General features: G+C 39.0%; 3 protein-coding genes across 3 annotated transcripts; all 3 read left to right on the forward strand.

Annotated features, from left to right (window-relative positions):
• Positions 1-218: 218 nt before the first annotated feature.
• On the forward strand, positions 219-5,161 carry LOC119491676 (extracellular calcium-sensing receptor-like). Its single transcript, XM_037775856.1, has 6 exons — positions 219-265; positions 439-736; positions 876-1,670; positions 1,823-2,050; positions 2,740-2,863; positions 4,235-5,161. Exons 1-6 carry the CDS (start codon positions 234-236, stop codon positions 5,140-5,142), a joined length of 2,385 nt encoding a protein of 794 aa, XP_037631784.1. The 5' UTR covers positions 219-233; the 3' UTR covers positions 5,143-5,161.
• Positions 5,162-7,145: 1,984 nt separating this feature from the next.
• On the forward strand, positions 7,146-11,879 carry LOC119490852 (extracellular calcium-sensing receptor-like). Its single transcript, XM_037774363.1, has 6 exons — positions 7,146-7,345; positions 7,438-7,726; positions 7,974-8,777; positions 8,865-9,092; positions 9,299-9,422; positions 10,972-11,879. The coding sequence occupies exons 1-6, from the start codon at positions 7,146-7,148 to the stop codon at positions 11,877-11,879; spliced, it is 2,553 nt and encodes an 850-aa protein (XP_037630291.1).
• Positions 11,880-13,951: 2,072 nt separating this feature from the next.
• On the forward strand, positions 13,952-18,714 carry LOC119491600 (extracellular calcium-sensing receptor-like). Its single transcript, XM_037775744.1, has 6 exons — positions 13,952-14,172; positions 14,267-14,555; positions 14,802-15,605; positions 15,693-15,920; positions 16,130-16,253; positions 17,807-18,714. Exons 1-6 carry the CDS (start codon positions 13,952-13,954, stop codon positions 18,712-18,714), a joined length of 2,574 nt encoding a protein of 857 aa, XP_037631672.1.
• The last annotated feature ends 1,943 nt before the right edge of the window (positions 18,715-20,657 follow it).

Raw genomic sequence — 20,657 nt, forward strand, 5'->3', positions numbered from 1 at the left:
TGCCACCCAGTGGTTTAGCTCTCTCAGACGGTATGCCATCCACACAGAGGTGGCCAGAGCAGGGATGGGCACTCTTACAGCTGTTGCTGGTGGCATCTTTCTCTCAGGCCGAGGAGCCTGTGTGCAGGCAGAGAGGGAATCCTGAGAACCCCCAGCTATCTAAGGATGGGGATATTATGTTGGGGGGAATCTTCTCTTTACACAGCAGCTGGAAAAACAGAGAGGATACCTACATGCACAAACCACAGCCACTGCAATGCACCAGGTAAATTATAAATCTGTTTAGATTCAAAATATTTAAGAGGAAGTCAAACTGAGTATATAAAATGATAAATATTCCCTGTTGTGTGTATTAATACCATCAAATATTTCCATTTACTATGCTATTGTTTCTATTTCACAAACAGATACCAAATATTTATAACTGTATGCATCTAGTTTGAATTTCAGAGAATTCCAGTTTACCCAGGCGATGCTCTTTTCCATAGAGGAGATTAATAACAGCACAGACCTACTGCCTGGCATCTCTCTGGGCTATAAGATCTACGATACCTGTGGCTCCGTGGCCAAAAGTGTGAGGGTAGCACTGGCCTTGGCTAATGGTAATGAAGTGGCATCTGCACCCTCCGAGGCACCATGTACAAAACTTGCCCAAGTGCAGGCCATTATGGGAGAGACCTCTTCCTCTCCTTGCATGGCTATAGCTACTGTCATCGGACCTTTTCATATCCCAATGGTGGGTATTATTAATCTTTACTTCTTCCAGCTGGTCATAGCAAAATGGGTTTTAAATAATTGGAGTTGGCTGTATGAATGTTTTATATTTCACATCTTTATCTTGAAATTTAGGTTATTTTTTTTTTTTTTTCTTTTAGATCAGCCACTTTGCTACGTGTGCTTGTCTCAGTGATGAAACCAAGTACCCATCCTTCCTCAGAACAATACCCAGTGACTACTACCAGAGCAGAGCCCTGGCCCAGTTGGTCAAGCACTTTGGTTGGACTTGGGTTGGAGCTATTAGATCAAATGCTGATTACGGCAATAATGGCATGGCCACATTCATAGAAACCGCCCATCAGCTGGGCATCTGTCTGGAGTACTCAGTATCTTTCTTTAGAACAGATCCACCAGACAAAATACAAAAGATAATTGATATTATCAAGGCTTCCACTGCCAAGGTGATTTTCACTTTCCTCTCCCACATGGATATGGATGTGTTACTACATGAGTTGTCTCACCACAACTTGACTGGGTACCAGTGGGTAGGCAGTGAGGCCTGGATCTTTGATCCCCAAATTGCAGCCATGGATAGGCATCACATTTTGGATGGTGCCATAGGCCTGTCCATCCCCAAAGCACATGTCAGTGGCATGAGAGAGTTCATGTTGGATGTGAAGCCACTCAGTTCATCTAGTAATGACATGTTCACAGAGTTTTGGGAGACATTGTTCAGCTGTAAATTCAACCAGTCAAAGTCTTCAGAAGGGAATCAGAGAAAATGTACTGGCGATGAAGATCTGACTGGAGTGCAAAACAGCTTCACAGATATGTCGTTCATGCCTATCTTTAACAATATCTATAAAGGAGTGTATGCTGTGGCCCACGCACTTCATAACATTCTGAGCTGTAACAAAACATGTGACAACAAGGTGCAGCTAGATCCATTTACGGTGAGTTTTTTGAGTCACATTAACAAGGAAAATTGTTTGAATTTTGAAAAATAAACTGTTGCAGTCTGTTGAACCAATAGGCCTATAAAATGTTTGTTTGATAATGATTTACATTGATTTACAATGTATTAATTCAATTTATATTGACTTAGATTTTACAGCACATAAAAAAGATTCAGTTCAAAACAAAGGAAGGAGACGAGGTCTACTTTAATGAGAATGGAGACCCAGCAGCAAAGTATGAAATTATAAACTGGCAGCCAACAGAAAATGGCATTGTGGACTTTGTCACAGTTGGTCTTTATGATGCATCTTTACCTGCAGACAAACAGCTAAATCTGCAAAATAAGTCTTTCATTTGGGCACAGAACTCAAAACAGGTAAGATGCAATGTGGTCACTTTAACTGATAATTAGCATCTATGTTATAATAAGAAGTGGAAGAAGTACTGCAGTAAAAAAAAAAAATAATAACATAGTGTGGAAATATTCTATAAGTCCAGAATCTTACCTCAGTAAAAGTAGAAATATATTAGCATTAAAATATAAAGTACCAAAGGTAAAAGTAATCATAATGCTGAATAATATATACTATTATATTATATATAAGCTCACCTTTAATTACTTTAATTATATACTGCTGGGTAATTTGTGAATTTACCTCAGAGATCAATAAAGATTTATCTTGATCTATTATTACAACATAATTTATATGTTGATTATATTTAATATTATCAATCTGCAAAGTAACTAATATTGTCAAATAAATGTAGTGGAGTAAAAAGTACAATACTTTCCTCTGAGATGTAGTGGAGTAGAAGTATAAAGTAGCAGAAAATGGTATACTCAAGTAAAGTACAAATACCTAAAAATTGTACTTAAGTACAGTACTTGAGTAAATGTGCTTAGTTACTTTCCATCACTGGTTATAAGCATATATGTGATTAGTTAATGTGACATAATACTGTTTGGTTTTGTTGCATCAAATGTACGATAGAGGCTTGCAAAGACAAGGCCTTGTCAAAGTGAATGCCCATACATTTCTTCTCATAGTTGTTTTGTTCATGCAGGTGCCTTTGTCAGTTTGCAGCAAGAAGTGTCCTCCAGGAACTCGCAAGGTTCTCCAGAAAGGAAAGCCTGTCTGCTGCTATGACTGTTTAAGATGTGCAGAGGGAGAAATAAGCAACATTACAGGTGTAGCAATATTATATTGGTAAAAAAGTTAATTTAAAAAAGTGGTCATTAAAGGGTCAGCTCGCTCATATTACAAACAAGTCTACAGTATTTTCTCAACTCCTAGTGGTATCTGAGCATGCAGATAGTTTTGGTCTCATGTGACATCTCTCTCTCTCTCTCTCTCTGAAATGAATGCATTAAGTGTGAATTTTGTGGTGTTTGTACAGCAGCATTGAAAATTGACATTTAAAATTGTATATAACCCTTCAATGTCATCACTTAGAAAAAAATAATGGGACAAAATATATCTTTGCATTTTTTATGTCCTTGGAGCAACAATAAAAATAATCAACGTTTTTTTTTTTTTTTAAATGTAGGCCCTTACCAAATGATTCAGATGTTGCTTCATGGTAAAATAAAAATACAAACTATGTGCTGTTATTATGCTAGTAATAGGTTAGTATAGCAACATATGTCTGTTTGTTGCCATATAATTAGTTGTATTACCATTACTAATATTATTCCATATATTTATTCTAGATATTTAACACAGGCCTTTTTACAGTAAGCTACTTAGAGAACATGTCAGAAATGATGAAAAAACATGCAGATATAATTATAATAAAAATAATAATAATAATAATTATTATTATTATTAGTAGTAGTAGTAGTATTATTAATAATAATAATAATAATCATAATAATACAATATTTCAGAATACAAAATAATGGAATAGCCTTAAAAGTATCATATTATTTAGCAATGATCACCTGTTTTTTTTTTATTTTGTAGAAAATGGTAAATTTGAATTACATCATCAGCTTTACTACCTTTACCATGAAAGGACAACTGAACTGTTTGTTAAAGCATGTTCTTATAGTTTTTTTTGCACCTTTTTTGTATCAAGTTATATGATTCTGTTCATTAAGGCCTCTGAAACTATGATATGTTGAAGAAAATATGCCTGCCTTTGGCAATTAGACCAAACAGAGTCCTCATGTCTGGCATGACTTTTTTTGTTGCTAACTTCCTGTAAGAATGCGGACTGAAAAGGCATGCTATTTAAAGACACAGTGACAAATAGTGCATTTTTCTTAGCATAACATACCTAAACTGAATGGTGTAGATGGCTTAGAGTTAATTGAGTTAAGTTCAACCCATTAAACTTGAAATGTTCTCTACCAGTCGAGAAGAACATTAAAGAAATTAAACAAGACAAAGAAAAATGTGTAAATAATAGCTCTTTATACTGTATCTTGTACTTACATACTATACGTTTACCATACAACTGTCATAAGGCTGTCAATTTATTATCTGGTACTCATGTAGTGTGTATGTATTGAAATGTACTGAACAAGAATATAACCTGCTTTAATATTATTTTTCAGATTCTATCACCTGTGTGCGATGCCACCCTGAGTTCTGGTCAAATGAGAGAAGAGATGCCTGTGTGAAGAAAGAGGCAGAGTTTCTATCATATGAAGAGATCATGGGAGCGCTGCTCACTGCAGCGTCCTTATTTGGAACATGCCTCACAGCTGTTGTGGCATTCATTTTCTTCAGATACAGAAAAACTCCTATTGTCAGGGCCAACAACTCTGAACTGAGCTTCCTGCTGCTCTTCTCTTTGACTCTGTGTTTCCTGTGCTCTCTGACCTTCATCGGCCGGCCCTCTGAGTGGTCCTGCATGCTGCGACACACAGCGTTCGGCATCACCTTTGTCCTTTGCATCTCTTGTGTTCTTGGGAAAACTATAGTGGTGTTAATGGCCTTTAGGTCCACATTTCCAGGTAGTAATATGATGAAATGGTTTGGGCCTGTACAGCAGAGGCTCAGTGTTCTGGCTTTCACTCTTATACAAGTTATCATATGTATCCTCTGGTTAACAATTTCTCCTCCTTTTCCCTTTAAGAATTTTAAGGAATTCAAGGACAAAATAATCTTAGAGTGTGCTCTGGGCTCAGCTGTAGGCTTCTGGGCTGTACTTGGATACATAGGACTTCTGGCCATGTTATGTTTCATTCTTGCTTTTCTAGCCCGGAAACTGCCTGATAATTTCAATGAAGCCAAATTTATCACTTTCAGCATGTTGATATTCTCTGCAGTCTGGATCACTTTCATCCCAGCGTATGTCAGCTCTCCTGGGAAGTTCAGTGTTGCTGTGGAGATATTTGCTATTCTGGCCTCCAGTTTTGGACTGCTCATTTGTATTTTTATTCCAAAATGTTATATTATTCTACTGAAACCTGAGAAGAATACAAAAAAGAATATGATGGGGAAGGGGGCACCAAAATAATTCTGTGAAAGGCATTTTAGTACCATAATAATGGTTACATAATCATTTGTTAATCAGACTGTCAATTAGTCTATCGTCATTTATTATTGCCATTATTTTATACATATATATATTTATATATATACTGTATATTCATTCAGCCACTAGATGTTGCATTCTCATATTATCCCTCCTTCATCCCATTGCATTCACTTCACAACAAATGGTTGCCAGTTTGTTGCACAACCTGCATATTGTATGGATGTGTCTAAAAGGTAACTCACAAATTGCTAAATCTGATCTGAAATCTGCAAAAAATTGCAAAAACTCTCGCAAGACTCGCAGCCAGATGACCTTTACTAACCATAAGCATTCAAGATCAGTGCCTAACCTTAACCAACTTGCAAGAGTTTCCCAACGCGTGTGTTACCTTCCAGACATGACCATATTTATGGTTGAGTGGAATGACTCAGACAGACAGACATGTAACTTGATGAATCTTTCGTGGTAGAGAAGTCATTTTTCAACATGTAGCTATAGGCCTACATCAGGTGTCTGTGTGTGTGTGTGTGTGTGTGTGTGTGTGTGTGTGCGTGTGTGCGTGCGTGTGCGTGTGTGTGTGTGTGTGTGTGTGTGTGTGTGTGTGTGTGTGTGTGTGTGTGTGTGTGTGTGTGTGTTTGTGTGTGTGTGTGTGTGTGCGTGTGTATGCGTGTGTGTGTGTGTGTGTGTGTGTGTGTGTGTGTGTGTGTGTGTGTGTGTGTGTGTGTGTGTGTGTGTGCGTGTGTCTGCGTGTGTGTGCGTGTGTGTGTGTGTGTGTGCATGTGCGTGTGTTTGTGTGTGTGAGTGAGTGTGTGTGCTTGTACAGCTATCTTTGTGGGGACCAATATGAGTTTTAGACCTTCAGAGTGAGGACATTTTTGAAAAATGAGGATATTTTGCCAGGTCCTCACCTTCAAGCAGACCTTCAAAGGCCTGTTTGAGGGTTAAGACTTGGTTTTAAGGTTTAGGTTAGAGTTTCTAAATCCCCCTGATATGTACCTTCATTTTATATTGTTTGAGGGAATTACTGTGCAAACTGCTGGGGCTCCTTGCTTACCCAGTGGCATGGATTTAGACAGGCACCGATCTGCATGTTCTGCCAGCACTATGATGCAGAGGAGCCGGTTGGCCAAGTTTCCCTTTGGGAGCATTACATGACCAGGCATTCCCTTACCAAAAAGAAGTTTATTCAAGTGTGCTATTAGTATACTTCATTCAAACTTAAAATAAGAGAGTTAACTTTAAGTTTACTTGTTATATACTTATCAGAAATATACTTTACAAAAGTATACATAAGTATACTTGGCTCATCCTGACAAATATATATATGCTTGGCTTAAAGGCCTAATTGTACTTAATCTTTTGACCGGGATATTGTTTAGAAAAGTATAGTTAAGCATTCTTACCTTATAGGCCTACAGAAAGGTTTACTTGTCTTGTATTTGTGCTTACTTTCTGATAGAGTAGCTTATTCAAGCGTGTCGGTTGTAACTAAAGAATTATTTTAAAAATGATTCAAATATTTGTTCACCATATTTGTCTGAATAACAATTATTCTATAGTGATTCTCAAAATCCTCTCCTGATTATTGAGTTTGATTCCCAGCTTTTATTTATTTATTTTTTTCCCTTTTCATTGTTGTAGATTTGACAAATAAAAAAAATCTTCAGCTTCAAAACAAAGTTCTTGATATCCTCAGTTTGCAGCTAAAATATGTTTAAATGCTGCGTTCCCATCATCACTCCCCCCTACAATTTAACTTACAGTAATAATGACAAAATGGTCTTAAAACAGAATCATCTGAAAGAACAACAAAGCAATATGACATCATTATACAGTGATTCGATAAGAGGACCATCTGCAGAAGTATAAAGCTCTGCCCATGACAGGAGGCGCACCTGTTGGTCAGCAGTAGACCAACTCATCACAGCGTATACAGGTTAGTGTGTGCCTGTTTGTACCAGATGTGTGACTGTGCCTATGTCATGTTACTGTTTGTGCTTTTTGTGGGAGCCTTTGGAGCAGAGGAAGACACGGCGCTCTGTGAGATGCTGGGTAGCCCAGAGTTTCCTCTGTTATCTAAGGAAGGAGATATCACTATTGGAGGAGTTTTCACCATCCACGATCCAATACTGCAGCCTCCGTCCTCCTTCACAGATGCTCCAGAACCTCTAATATGCTCCGGGTACTGTTTGTTGTCTCCTTCTCATTTGTTTTGTTACTTCACAGAAGAAAAGTCGAAAAGATGTTAGTTAAAACTGTTCTCACTCTTTTCAGGATAAGTATGGAATCATTTCAATATGCCCAAACAATGATTTTTGCCATCCAGGAGATCAATAATAGCAGCTCTCTGCTGCCTAATATCTCAATTGGTTATAAGGTATTTGACAAATGTGGTTCAACACAGTCTTCAACGAGTGTGGTGATGGGTCTAATAAATGGGCAGGAAAGGACTTTAGGTCAAAGCTGCTCCGGCCAGTCATCTGTTCATACCATAATCGGACCCTCTGATTCCTCCTCAACCATTGCGATGCTACGAATTGCAGGGCTTTTCCAAATACCAATGGTAAATATTTGTCTGTATGTGTTTCTGTTCATTTTTTTGACTGATTTCACCATGTTCCTTTTTATAACTTAGCATGAAGGGACCACCAACAAAGACTTAATTCTGGTAGTAGTATGGTTCATTTCAGGGCTATAAGGTCAGGATTAAGGTTTCCAGGGTTTGCACAGATAGAGCAAATTGAGTCAAAAGTCTATACTCTAATGTTATAAATGTGTTTTTTTGTATTCCTCCTTTTCTTTTTCATTAGATCAGTCACTTTGCCACTTGTGCTTGTTTGAGTAACAGAAAGGAGTACCCCTCCTTCTTCAGAACCATCCCTAGTGACTACTATCAGAGCAGAGCCTTGGCAAAACTGGTAAAACACTTTGGATGGACATGGGTTGGGGCAATTAGAAGTGACAATGACTATGGTAACAACGGCATGGAAACATTTATCATTGCTGCAAGGCAGGAGGGGGTCTGCATCGAGTACTCAGAGGCTATCTCAAGCACTGACTCCAGTGGGCATATTGCCAGGGTGGTCAGAGTGATCCAAAGCGGCAGTGCAAAGGTTTTAGTTGCCTTCCTCTCCCAGGGGCCGGAAATGCTGCTGGAGGAAGCTCTGAAGAAGAACTTAACTGGGCTGCAGTGGGTGGGCAGCGAGTCCTGGATTACGGCAAGTTATCTGGCCAACAAGAGGTACTCTGGAATCCTGACAGGATCTCTGGGCTTCACCATCAGAAAAGCAAAGATCCCGGGCCTGAGAAAGTTTCTTTTGCAGGTTAACCCAAATCAAGACCCTCAAAATAATCTGCTGAGGAAGTTCTGGGAAGCCACGTTTGGTTGCAGTTTCCAACCCAGCCTGCATGGTCAGACCCAGTGCTCTGGTTCTGAGAGACTAGAGGACATCAACAATCCTTTCACAGATGTGTCAGAGCTAAGGATATCCAACAATGTGTATAAGGCTGTGTATTCTGCGGCTCACGCCATACATAACATGTTGAAATGTGGACCAAGTGGTGAAGCGGTGAATCAGTCCTGCATCTGGAAAGATTTTTTAGAGCCAAAACAGGTTAAAGGTCGCCTTCAAGAATTAAGTAAATAATTTGAACTCATAACCCTGTACTTTAAGTTATTCACCATTGTTCTCCTTTGGTAGGTTGTGAAACACCTCCAAGATGTGAATTTCACCCTTCAGTCAGGAGAAACTGTGGGTTTTGATGAAAACGGAGACCCTGCAGCAACTTATGAGCTAGTGAACTGGCAGAGAAACCAAGCAGGAGATACTGTGTTAGTGGCTGTAGGGAGCTACGATGCCTCACTACCAAATGGAAAGCAGTTTATTATGAACAGAATAAACACAACATGGGCTGCCGGATCCCCAAAGGTATCAAACAAAAATTAAATACTTATATAATACTTATATAATTCAATAACAATTGTGAGGGTTGATTTTAAAAGTGATAACTGTTCCCTGAGCCATTTCCATCATTAAAAATTGGTCAATTCCGCATTGTTTTGGAGGTAAATTAAATTTTTGGATTACAGGGGCAACAAACTATGAACAACTGATGAGTTGTGGTGTTGTTACAGAGGCCACAGTCTGTCTGCAGTGAGAATTGTCTGCCAGGTTTCCGGCAGGCTGTGATTAAAGGCAAACCCATCTGCTGTTTCTCCTGCATCGCCTGTGCAGATGGAGAGATCAGCAACTCCAGCAGTGAGTAGAAACTTTACTGTCAGTAATTTATCATGTCATATTTGTACAAAATATATTCTATCCAGTATCTCTATCAGTCTCTAAATACAGGTCAACACTGACTGCCCATTTTTTGAACAGCTCCGTTTCGGGAAGTGAATTTCCCGTTCATTCACTCCATTGACATTTCAGAAAGAGTTTTAAGAGTTTTAAGAATAGAACCAATGCAACCAGCTACAAGATGAATCGCAACCATAAAATATTTGATTCAGAACAAAAATAATATTTGAAAATTGAAAAAAGGCATAGGTACAAGACTGTGTACTAGGGCTGTCATAGTTAACGTGCTAATAATGCTTTCACGCAAATTCATTTCAATGCAACTAATTTCTTTAATGCATTAACACAACTTGCAATTTTCAGGTTGTAGCAGACTCAGTTTTAAAGCTAGACTGAAGATACTGGTATCATATGAAACTAGAAAATTGTAATGCCATCCTAGCTTGTCGTGAAGGAGGCTTATTAATGCTCCAAACTTCCGCAAAATTTTGGCGAGAAAAAACTGTTATGGCCATTTTCAAAGGGGTCCCTTGTCTCTGACCTCAAGATATGTGAATCAAAATGGCTTCTATGGGTACCCAGGAGTCTCTCCTTTATAGAAATGCCCACTTTATGATAATCACATGCAGTTTTTGGCAAGTCATAGTCAAGTCAGCACACTGACTCATAGTTAACCTATTTGTTATGTTAAATGCAGTACCTGTGAGGGTTTCTGGATTATATTTGTCATCGTTTTGTGTTGTTATTTGATTTCCAAAAATAAATATTCACATACATTTGCATAAAGGAAGTGTAACTGCCCACTGACCATGTTGATAAGAGTATTAAATACTTGACAAATCTCTCTTTAATGTACATTTTTGAACAAATAAAAATGTGCGATTAATTTGCGATTAATCGCGATTAACTACGGACAATCATGCGATTAATCATGATTAAATGTTTTAATTGATTCACAGCCCTAGTTTGTCATATGGACTTGTAGCTTCTACAGGAGCATATAGCCTACCATCATTCACAATCTCTTATTACACAGCTTGATTCTGATTGGTCAATCATTCTATGGTCTGTTATTTCTTTATAGCAGAGCGTTGCTATGTTTAACAGACCATTGTTATGGACGCAGTTCTGATGTCGGACTCCGGCGGACTGTTTTTGTGTCAAATTATTAATTTCTTAATTAAGTAGCTGTGAAATAAACAGGATAATGTACAGCTAGCAGGTCATTGTTGTGAAATAAACCCCAATGCCAAGCAGGGCGATGCAAGACCCCTCTGCTTCGCCCTGTCGGAGTTATACCGGCTCCCTGTACATTATCCGTTACGTAGCTCGTGGTAAGTCTACCTTGGATGATTACAACATTGTGGTTAATAATAAAATCCTTGATTTAGAATATGAATGGGATTTTCACTTCTGGAAACCTTATGTTGAGCTCTGTACAGCCATGGCTTATTTTAATATGATCTCTGCTCTCATAGCACATTTCAGCGTTCCATATTTTTCCATTCAGATTCTGCCGAGTGTTTGCGGTGTCCACTGGAGTACTGGTCAAATGAAGATCACAGCCAGTGTGTTCCAAAGGTGATTGAGTTCCTATCTTATGGAGAAACCATGAGCGCCCTCCTCGCTGCTTTCTCATTGTTCGGAGCAGGTTTAACACTGGTGGTGTCATGTGTCTTCTTTCACTTTCGTCACACACCTCTCGTCAAAGCCAGCAACTCTGAGCTGAGCTTTCTGCTGCTCTTCTCCTTGACTCTGTGTTTCCTGTGCTCTCTGACCTTCATCGGTCAGCCCTCTGAGTGGTCCTGCATGCTGCGACACACAGCTTTTGGCATCACCTTTGTCCTTTGCATCTCTTGTGTTCTGGGGAAAACTATAGTGGTGTTAATGGCCTTTAGGTCCACACTTCCAGGTAGTAATATGATGAAATGGTTTGGGCCTGCACAGCAGAGGCTCAGTGTTCTGGCTTTCACTCTCATACAAGTTATCATATGTATCCTCTGGTTAACAATTTCTCCTCCTTTTCCATTTAAGAATTTTAAGCAATTCAAGGACAAAATAATCTTAGAGTGTGCTCTGGGCTCAGTTGTAGGCTTTTGGGCTGTACTTGGATACATAGGACTTCTGGCCATGTTATGTTTCATTCTTGCTTTTCTGGCCCGGAAACTGCCTGATAATTTCAATGAAGCCAAATTCATCACCTTCAGCATGTTGATATTCTCTGCAGTCTGGATCACTTTCATCCCAGCATATGTCAGCTCTCCTGGGAAGTTCAGTGTTGCTGTGGAAATATTTGCTATTCTGGCCTCTAGTTTTGGACTGCTCATTTGTATTTTTATTCCAAAATGTTATATTATTTTACTGAAACCTGAGAAGAATACAAAAATTAATATAATGGGGAAGGGGGCACCAAAATAATTCTACAAAAGGCATTCTAGTACCATAATAATTTTTACATAATCATTTGTTAATCAGTCTATGAATTAGTCTATCGTCATTTATTATTGCCATTATTATATATATATATATATATATATATATATATATACTGAATATATATAAATAGTATATTCTTTTGGCCACTATATGTTGCATTCTCCCTCCCCCATCCCATTGCATTCACTTCGCACAGGTTGCCAGTTTGTTGCACAACATGCATATTGTATGGTTGTGTCTAGAAGGTAACTCACAAATTGCTAAATCTGATCTGAAATCCGCAAAAATTTGCAAAAACTCAAGCAAGACTCACAGCCAGACGACCTATACTAACCATAAGCATTCAAGATCAGTGCCTAACCTTAACCAACTTGCAAGAGTTTCCCAACGCGTTTGTTACCTTCTAGACATGACCATATTTATGGTTGAGTGGAATGACTCAGACAGACAGACATGTAACGTGATGAATCTTTCGTGGTAGAGAAGTCATTTTGCAACATGTAGCTATAGACATACATCAGGTGTGTCTGTGTGTGTCTGTGTGTGTGTGTGTGTGTGTGTGTGTGTGTGTGCTTGTACAGCTATCTTTGTGGGGACCAATTTGAGTTTTAGACCTTCAGAGTGAGGACATTTTTGAAAAATGAGGACATTTTGCCAGGTCCTCACCTTAAAACAGACCATCAAAGACCTGTTTGAGGGTTCAGACTTGGTTTTAAGGTTTAGGTTAGAGTTATGTTTAGGTTAGGGTAAGAGTAAAGGTTGGGGTCAGGCATTTACTTGTGATGGTTAAGGTCAGGGTAAGTTGCTTGGGAATGCATTATGTCCATCAGTGTCCTCAAAAAGATAGAAGTACACAACTGTGTGTGTGTGTATGTTTGTGTGTGTGTGTTTGTGTGTGTGTCTATGGTGCGGCGCACACACCCCGTCTCCCGCTGCCGTAGTTTCAGCTGGTGGATAAGCTGTTCCAAACTCAACAGAAACAAATAAAAGTCACTAAAACCGTCTTGGTTAGTCTTTTCAACAATTGCCAACTCTGTTTCAGTCTGCCACCCATTTCTAAATCCCCTCTGATATGTACCTTCATTTTATATTGTTTGAGGGAATTACTGTGCAAACTGCTGGGGCTCCTTCCTTACCCGGAGGCATGGATTCAGACAGGCACCGATCTGCATGTTCTGCCAGCACTATGATGCTGAAGAGCCGGTTGGCCAAGTTTCCCTTTGGGAGCATTACATGACCAGGCATTCCCTTACCAAAAAGAAGTTTATTCAAGTGTGCTATTAGTATACTTCATTCAAACTTAAAATAAGAGAGTTAACTTTAAGTTTACCTGTTATATACTTATCAGAAATATACTTTACAAAAGTATACATAAGTATACTTGGTTCATCCTGACAAATATACAGAAAAGTCTAAGTATGCTTGGCTTAAAGGCCTAATTGTACTTAATCTTTTGATCGGGATATTGTTTAGAAAAGTATAGTTAAGTATTCTTGCCTTATAGGCCTACAGAAAGGTTTACTTGTCTTGTATTTGTGCTTACTTTCTGATAGAGTAGCTTATTCAAGTGTGTCGGTTGTAACTAAAGAATTATTTTAAAAATGATTCAAATATTTGTTCACCATATTTGTCTGAATAACAATTATTCTATAGTGATTCTCAAAATCCTCTCCTGATTATTGAGTTTGATTCCCAGCTTTTATTTTTTTATTTCTTTCCCTTTTCATTGTTGTAGATTTGGCAAATAAAAAAAATCTTCAGCTTCAAAACAAACTTCTTGATATCCTCAGTTTGCAGCTAAAATATGTTTAAATGCTGCGTTCCCATCATCACTCCCCCCTACAATTTAACACAGTAATAATGACAAAATGGTCTTAGAAACAGAATCATCTGAAAGAATAACAAAGCAATATTACATCATTATACAGTGATTCGATAAGAGGACCATCTGCAGAAGTATAAAGCTCTGCCCATGACAGGAGGCGGACCTGTTGGTCAGCGGTAGAAGAGCTCATCACAGCGTACAGGTTAGTGTGTGTGCCTGTTTGTACCAGATGTGTGACTGTGCCTATGTCATGTTACTGTTTGTGCTTTTTGTGGGAGCCTTTGGAGCAGAGGAAGACACGGTGCTCTGTGAGATGCTGGGAAGCCCAGAGTTTCCTCTGTTATCTAAGGAAGGAGATATCACTATTGGAGGAGTTTTCACCATCCGCAATCCAATACTGCAGCCTCCGTCCTCCTTTACAGATACTCCAGAACCTCTCATATGCTCTGGGTACTATTTGTTGTCTCCTTTCTCATTTGTTTTTTTTTTTTAACAGAAGAAAAGTCGAAAAGCTGTTAGTTAAAACTGTTCTCACTCTTTTCAGGATGAGTATGGAATCATTTAGATATGCCCAAACAATGATTTTTGCCATCCAGGAGATCAATAATAGCAGCTCTCTGCTGCCTAATATCTCAATTGGTTATAAAGTATTTGACAACTGTGAATCAACACAGTCTTCAACGAGTGTGGTAATGGGTCTAATAAATGGGCAGGAAAGGACTTTAGGTCAAAGCTGCTCCGGCCAGTCATCTGTTCATACCATAATCGGACCCGCTGATTCCTCCTCAACCATTGCGATGCTACGAATTGCAGGGCTTTTCCAAATACCAATGGTAAATATTTGTCTGTATGTGTTTCTGTTCATTTTTTGACTGATTTCACCATGTTCCTTTTTATAACTTAGCATGAAGGGACCACCAACAAAGACTTAATTCTGGTAGTAGTATGTTTCATTTCAGGGCTATAAGGTCAGGATTAAGGTTGCCAGGGTTTGCACAGATAGAGCAAATTGAGTCAAAAGTCTATACTCTAATGTTATAAATGTGTTTTTTTGTATCGCACCTTTTCTTTTCTATTAGATCAGTCACTTTGCCACTTGTGCTTGTTTGAGTAACAGAAAGGAGTACCCCTCCTTCTTCAGAACCATCCCTAGTGACTATTATCAGAGCAGAGCCTTGGCAAAACTGGTAAAGCACTTTGGCTGGACATGGGTTGGGGCAGTTAGAAGTGACAATGACTATGGTAACAACGGCATGGAAACATTTATCATTGCTGCAAGGCAGGAGGGGGTCTGCATCGAGTACTCAGAGGTCATCTCAAGCACTGACTCCAGTGGGAATATTGCCAGGGTGGTCAGAGTGATCCAAAGCGGCAGTGCAAAGGTTTTAGTTGCCTTCCTCTCCCGGGGGCCGGAAATGCTGCTTAAGGAAGCTCTGAAGCAGAACTTAACTGGGCTGCAGTGGGTGGGCAGCGAGTCCTGGATTACATCAAGCTATCTGGCCACCAAGGGGTACTCTGGAATCCTCACAGGGTCTCTGGGCTTCACCATCAGAAAAGCAAAGATCCCGGGCCTGAGAAAGTTTCTTTTGCAGGTTAACCCAAATCAAGACCCTCATAGTAATCTGCTGAGGAAGTTCTGGGAAGCCACATTTGGTTGCAGTTTCCAACCCAGCCTGCATGGTCAGACCCAGTGCTCTGGTTCTGAGAGACTAGAGGACATCAACAATCCTTTCACAGATGTGTCAGAGCTAAGGATTTCCAACAATGTGTATAAGGCTGTGTATTCTGCGGCTCACGCCATACATAACATGTTGAAATGTGGACAAAGTGGTGAAGCGGTGAATCAGTCCTGTATCTGGAAAGATTTTTTAGAGCCAAAGCAGGTTAAAGGTCGCCTTCAAGAATTAAGTAAATCATTTGAACTCATAACCCTGTACTTTAAGTTATTCACCATTGATCTCCTTTGGTAGGTTGTGAAACACCTCCAAGATGTGAATTTCACCCTTCAGTCAGGAGAAACTGTGGGTTTTGATGAAAACGGAGACCCTGCAGCAACTTATGAGCTGGTGAACTGGCAGAGAAACCAAGCAGGAGATACTGTGTTAGTGGCTGTAGGGAGCTACGATGCCTCACTACCGAATGGAAAGCAGTTTATTATGAACGGAATAAACACAACATGGGCTGCCGGATCCCCAAAGGTATCAAACAAAAATTAAATACTTATATAATAATACTTATGTAATTCAATAACAATTGTGAGGGTTGATTTTAAAAGTGATAACTGTTCCCTGAGTCATTTCCATCATTAAAAATTGGTCAATTCCGTATTGTTTTGGAGGTAAATTAAATTTTTGGATTACAGGGGCAACAAACTATGAACAACTGATGAGTTGTGGTGTTGTTACAGAGGCCACAGTCTGTCTGCAGTGAGAATTGTCTGCCAGGTTTCCGGCAGGCTGTGATTAAAGGCAAACCCATCTGCTGTTTCTCCTGCATCGCCTGTGCAGATGGAGAGATCAGCAACTCCAGCAGTGAGTAGAAACTTTCCTGTCTGTAATTTATCATGTCATATTTGTACAAAATATATTCTGTGCAGTATTTCTATCAGTCACTAAATACAGGTCAACACTGACTGCCCATTTTTTGAACAGCTCCGTTTCGGGAAGTGAATTTCCCGTTCATTCACTCCATTGACATTTCAGAAATTCCTCATATAAAGAGTTTTAAGAATGGAACCAATGCAACCAGCTACGAGATGAATCGCGACCATAAAATATTTGATTCAGAACAAAAATAATATTTGAAAATTGAAAAAAGGCATAGGTACAAGACTGTGTACTAGGGCTGTCATAGTTAACGTGCTAATAATGCTTTCACGCAAATTCATTTCAACGCAACTAATTTCTTTAATGCATTAACACAACTTGCAATTTTCAGGTTGTAGCGGACTCAGTTTTAAAGCTAGACTGAAGATACTGGTATCATATGAAACTAGAAAATCGTAATGCCATCCTAGCTTGTCGTGAAGGAGGCTTATTAATGCTCCAAACTTCTGCAAAATTTTGGCGAGAAAATATTGTCATGGCCATTTTCAAAGGGGTCCCTTGTCTCTGACCTCAAGATATGTGAATCAAAATGGCTTCTATGGTTACCCACGAGTCTCTCCTTTATAGAAATGCCCACTTTATGATAATCACATGCAGTTTTGGGCAAGTCATAGTCAAGTCAGCACACTGACTCATAGTTAACCTATTTGTTATGTTAGATACAGTACCTGTGAGGGTTTCTGGATTATATTTGTCATCGTTTTGTGTTGTTATTTGATTTTCAATAATAAATATTCACATACATTTACATAAAGTAAGTGTATCTGCCCACTGACCATGTTGATAAGAATATTAAATACTTGACAAATCTCCCTTTAATGTACATTTTTGAACAAATAAAAATGTGCGATTAATTTGCGATTAATTGCGATTAACTACGGACAATCATGCGATTAATCATGATTAAATGTTTTAATCGATTCACAGCCCTAGTTTGTCATATGGACTTGTAGCTTCTACAGGAGCATATAGCCTACCATCATTCACAATCTCTTATTACACAGCTCGATTCTGATTGGTCAATCATTCTATGGTCTGTTATTTCTTTATAGCAGTGCGTTGCTATGTTTAACAGACCATTGTTATGGACGCAGTTCTGATGTCGGACTCCGGCGGACTGTTTTTGTGTCAAATTATTAATTTCTTAATTAAGTAGCTGTGTAATAAACAGGATAATGTACAGCTAGCAGGTCATTGTTGTGAAATAAACCCCAATGCCAAGCAGGGCGATGCAAGACCCCTCTGCTTCGCCCTGTCGGAGTCATACCGGCTCCCTGTACATTATCCGTTACGTAGCTCGTGGTAAGTCTACATTGGATGATTACAACATTGTGGTTAATAATAAAATCCTTGATTCAGAATATGAATGGGATTTTCACTTCTGGAAATCTCATGTTGAGCTCTGTACAGCCATGGCTTATTTTAATATGATCTCTGCTCTCATAGCACATTTCAGCGTTCCATATTTTTCCATTCAGATTCTGCCGAGTGTTTGCGGTGTCCACTGGAGTACTGGTCAAATGAAGATCACAGCCAGTGTGTTCCAAAGGTGATTGAGTTCCTATCTTATGGAGAAACCATGGGCGCCCTCCTCGCTGCTTTCTCATTGTTCGGAGCAAGTTTAACACTGGTGGTGTCATGTGTCTTCTTTCGCTTTCGTCACACACCTCTCGTCAAAGCCAGCAACTCTGAGCTGAGCTTTCTGCTGCTCTTCTCCTTGACTCTGTGTTTCCTGTGCTCTCTGACCTTCATCGGTCAGCCCTCTAAGTGGTCCTGCATGCTGCGACACACAGCGTTCGGCATCACCTTTGTCCTTTGCATCTCTTGTGTTCTGGGGAAAACTATAGTGGTGTTAATGGCCTTCAGGGCCACACTTCCAGGTAGTAATATGATGAAATGGTTTGGGCCTGTACAGCAGAGGCTCAGTGTTCTGGCTTTCACTCTCATACAAGTTATCATATGTATCCTCTGGTTAACAATTTCTCCTCCTTTTCCATTTAAGAATTTTAAGCAATTCAAGGACAAAATAATCTTAGAGTGTGCTCTGGGCTCAGATGTAGGCTTTTGGGCTGTACTTGGATACATAGGACTTCTGGCCATGTTATGTTTCATTCTTGCTTTTCTGGCCCGGAAACTGCCTGATAATTTCAATGAAGCCAAATTCATCACCTTCAGCATGTTGATATTCTCTGCAGTCTGGATCACTTTCATCCCAGCATATGTCAGCTCTCCTGGGAAGTTCAGTGTTGCTGTGGAAATATTTGCTATTCTGGCCTCCAGTTTTGGACTGCTCATTTGTATTTTTATTCCAAAATGTTATATTATTTTACTGAAACCTGAGAAGAATACAAAAACTAATATAATGGGGAAGGGGGCACCAAAATAATTCTACAAAAAGCATTCTAGTACCATAATAATTTTTACATAATCATTTGTTAATCAGTCTATGAATTAGTCTATCGTCATTTATTATTTCCATTATTATATATATATATATGTATATATATATATATATACTGAATATATATAAATAGTATATTCTTTCAGCCACTAGATGTTGCATTCTCACATTCTCCCTCCCCCATCCCATTGCATTCACTTCGCACTGGTTGCCAGTTTGTTGCACAACATGCATATTGTATGGTTGTGTCTAGAAGGTAACTCACAAATTGCTAAATCTGATCTGAAATCCGCAAAAATTTGCAAAACCTCTCCCAAGACTCGCAGCCAGATGACCTATACTAACCATAAGCATTCAAGATCAGTGCCTAACCTTAACCAACTCGCAAGAGTTTCCCAACGCGTTTGTTACCTTCTAGACATGACCATATTTATGGTTGAGTGGAATGACTCAGACAGACAGACATGTAACGTGATGAATCTTTCGTGGTAGAGAAGTCATTTTGCAACATGTAGCTATCGACATACATCAGGTGTGTCTGTGTGTGTGTGTGTGTGTGTGTGTGTGTGTGTGTGTGTGTGCTTGTACAGCTATCTTTGTGGGGACCAATTTGAGTTTTAGACCTTCAGAGTGAGGACATTTTTGAAAAATGAGGACATTTTGCCAGGTCCTCACCTTCAAACAGACCTTCAAAGACCTGTTTGAGGGTTCAGACTTGGTTTTAAGGTTTAGGTTAGAGTTATGTTTAGGTTAGGGTAAGAGTAAAGGTTGGGGTCAGGCATTTACTTGTGATGGTTAAGGTCAGGGTAAGTGGCTTGGGAATGCATTATGTCCATCAGTGTCCTCAAAAAGATAGAAGTACACAACTGTGTGTGTGTATGTTTGTGTGTGTGTATTTGTGTGTGTGTGTTTGTGTGTGTGTCTATGGTGCGGCGCACACACCCCGTCTCCCGCTGCCATAGTTTCAGCTGGTGGATAAGCTGTTCCAAACTCAACAGAAACAAATAAAAGTCACTAAAACCGTCTTGGTTAGTCTTTTCAACAATTGCCAACTCTGTTTCAGTCTGCTACCCATTTCTAAATCCCCTCTGATATGTACCTTCATTTTATATTGTTTGAGGGAATTACTGTTCAAACTGCTGGGGCTCCTTCCTTACCCGGAGGCATGGATTCAGACAGGCACCGATCTGCATGTTCTGCCAGCACTATGATGCTGAGGAGCCGGTTGGCCAAGTTTCCCTTTGGGAGCATTACATGACCAGGCATTCCCTTACCAAAAAGAAGTTTATTCAAGTGTGCTATTAGTATACTTCATTCAAACTTAAAATAAGAGAGTTAACTTTAAGTTTACTTGTTATATACTTATCGGAAATATACTTTACAAAAGTATACATAAGTATACTTGGCTCATTCTGACAAGTATACAGAAAAGTCTAAGTATACTTGGCTCATACTGACAAGTATATAGAAAAGACTAAGTATGCTTGGCTTAAAGGCCTAATTGTACTTAATCTTTTTGATCGGGATATTGTTTAGAAAAGTATAGTTAAGCATTCTTGCCTTATAGGCCTACAGAAAGGTTTACTTGGCTTGTATTTGTTCTTACTTTCTGATAGAGTAGCTTATTCAAGCGTGTCGGTTGTAACTAAAGAATTATTTTAAAAATGATTCAAATATTTGTTTACCATATTTGTCTGAATAACAATTATTCTATAGTGATTCTCAAAATCCTCTCCTGATTATTGAGTTTGATTCCCAGCTTTTATTTTTTATTTTTTTCCCTTTTCATTGTTGTAGATTTGGCAAATAAAAAAAATCTTCAGCTTCAAAACAAAGTTCTTGATATCCTCAGTTTGCAGCTAAAATATGTTTAAATGCTGCGTTCCCATCATCACTCCCCCCTACAATTTAACTTACAGTAATAATGA

The sequence above is a fragment of the Sebastes umbrosus genome, chromosome 7 (genome assembly GCF_015220745.1).
Source record: "Sebastes umbrosus isolate fSebUmb1 chromosome 7, fSebUmb1.pri, whole genome shotgun sequence".
NCBI lineage: Eukaryota > Metazoa > Chordata > Actinopteri > Perciformes > Sebastidae > Sebastes > Sebastes umbrosus.

Bases quoted from the DNA above. Each gene is read 5' to 3' on its own strand.
- LOC119491676 (XM_037775856.1), top strand. From the start codon at position 234: ATGCACAAACCACAGCCACTGCAATGCACCAG. The intron at 1,671-1,822 runs GTGAGTTTTTTG...ATATTGACTTAG, and splicing joins TGCAGCTAGATCCATTTACG to ATTTTACAGCACATAAAAAA. The intron at 2,051-2,739 runs GTAAGATGCAAT...TTGTTCATGCAG, and splicing joins GGGCACAGAACTCAAAACAG to GTGCCTTTGTCAGTTTGCAG.
- LOC119490852 (XM_037774363.1), top strand. From the start codon at position 7,146: ATGTTACTGTTTGTGCTTTTTGTGGGAGCCTTTGGAGCAGAGGAAGAC. The intron at 8,778-8,864 runs GTTAAAGGTCGC...CTCCTTTGGTAG, and splicing joins ATTTTTTAGAGCCAAAACAG to GTTGTGAAACACCTCCAAGA. The intron at 9,423-10,971 runs GTGAGTAGAAAC...TTTTCCATTCAG, and splicing joins AGAGATCAGCAACTCCAGCA to ATTCTGCCGAGTGTTTGCGG.
- LOC119491600 (XM_037775744.1), top strand. From the start codon at position 13,952: ATGTGTGACTGTGCCTATGTCATGTTACTGTTTGTGCTTTTTGTGGGA. The intron at 14,173-14,266 runs GTACTATTTGTT...CACTCTTTTCAG, and splicing joins GAACCTCTCATATGCTCTGG to GATGAGTATGGAATCATTTA. The intron at 15,921-16,129 runs GTATCAAACAAA...GTGTTGTTACAG, and splicing joins GGGCTGCCGGATCCCCAAAG to AGGCCACAGTCTGTCTGCAG.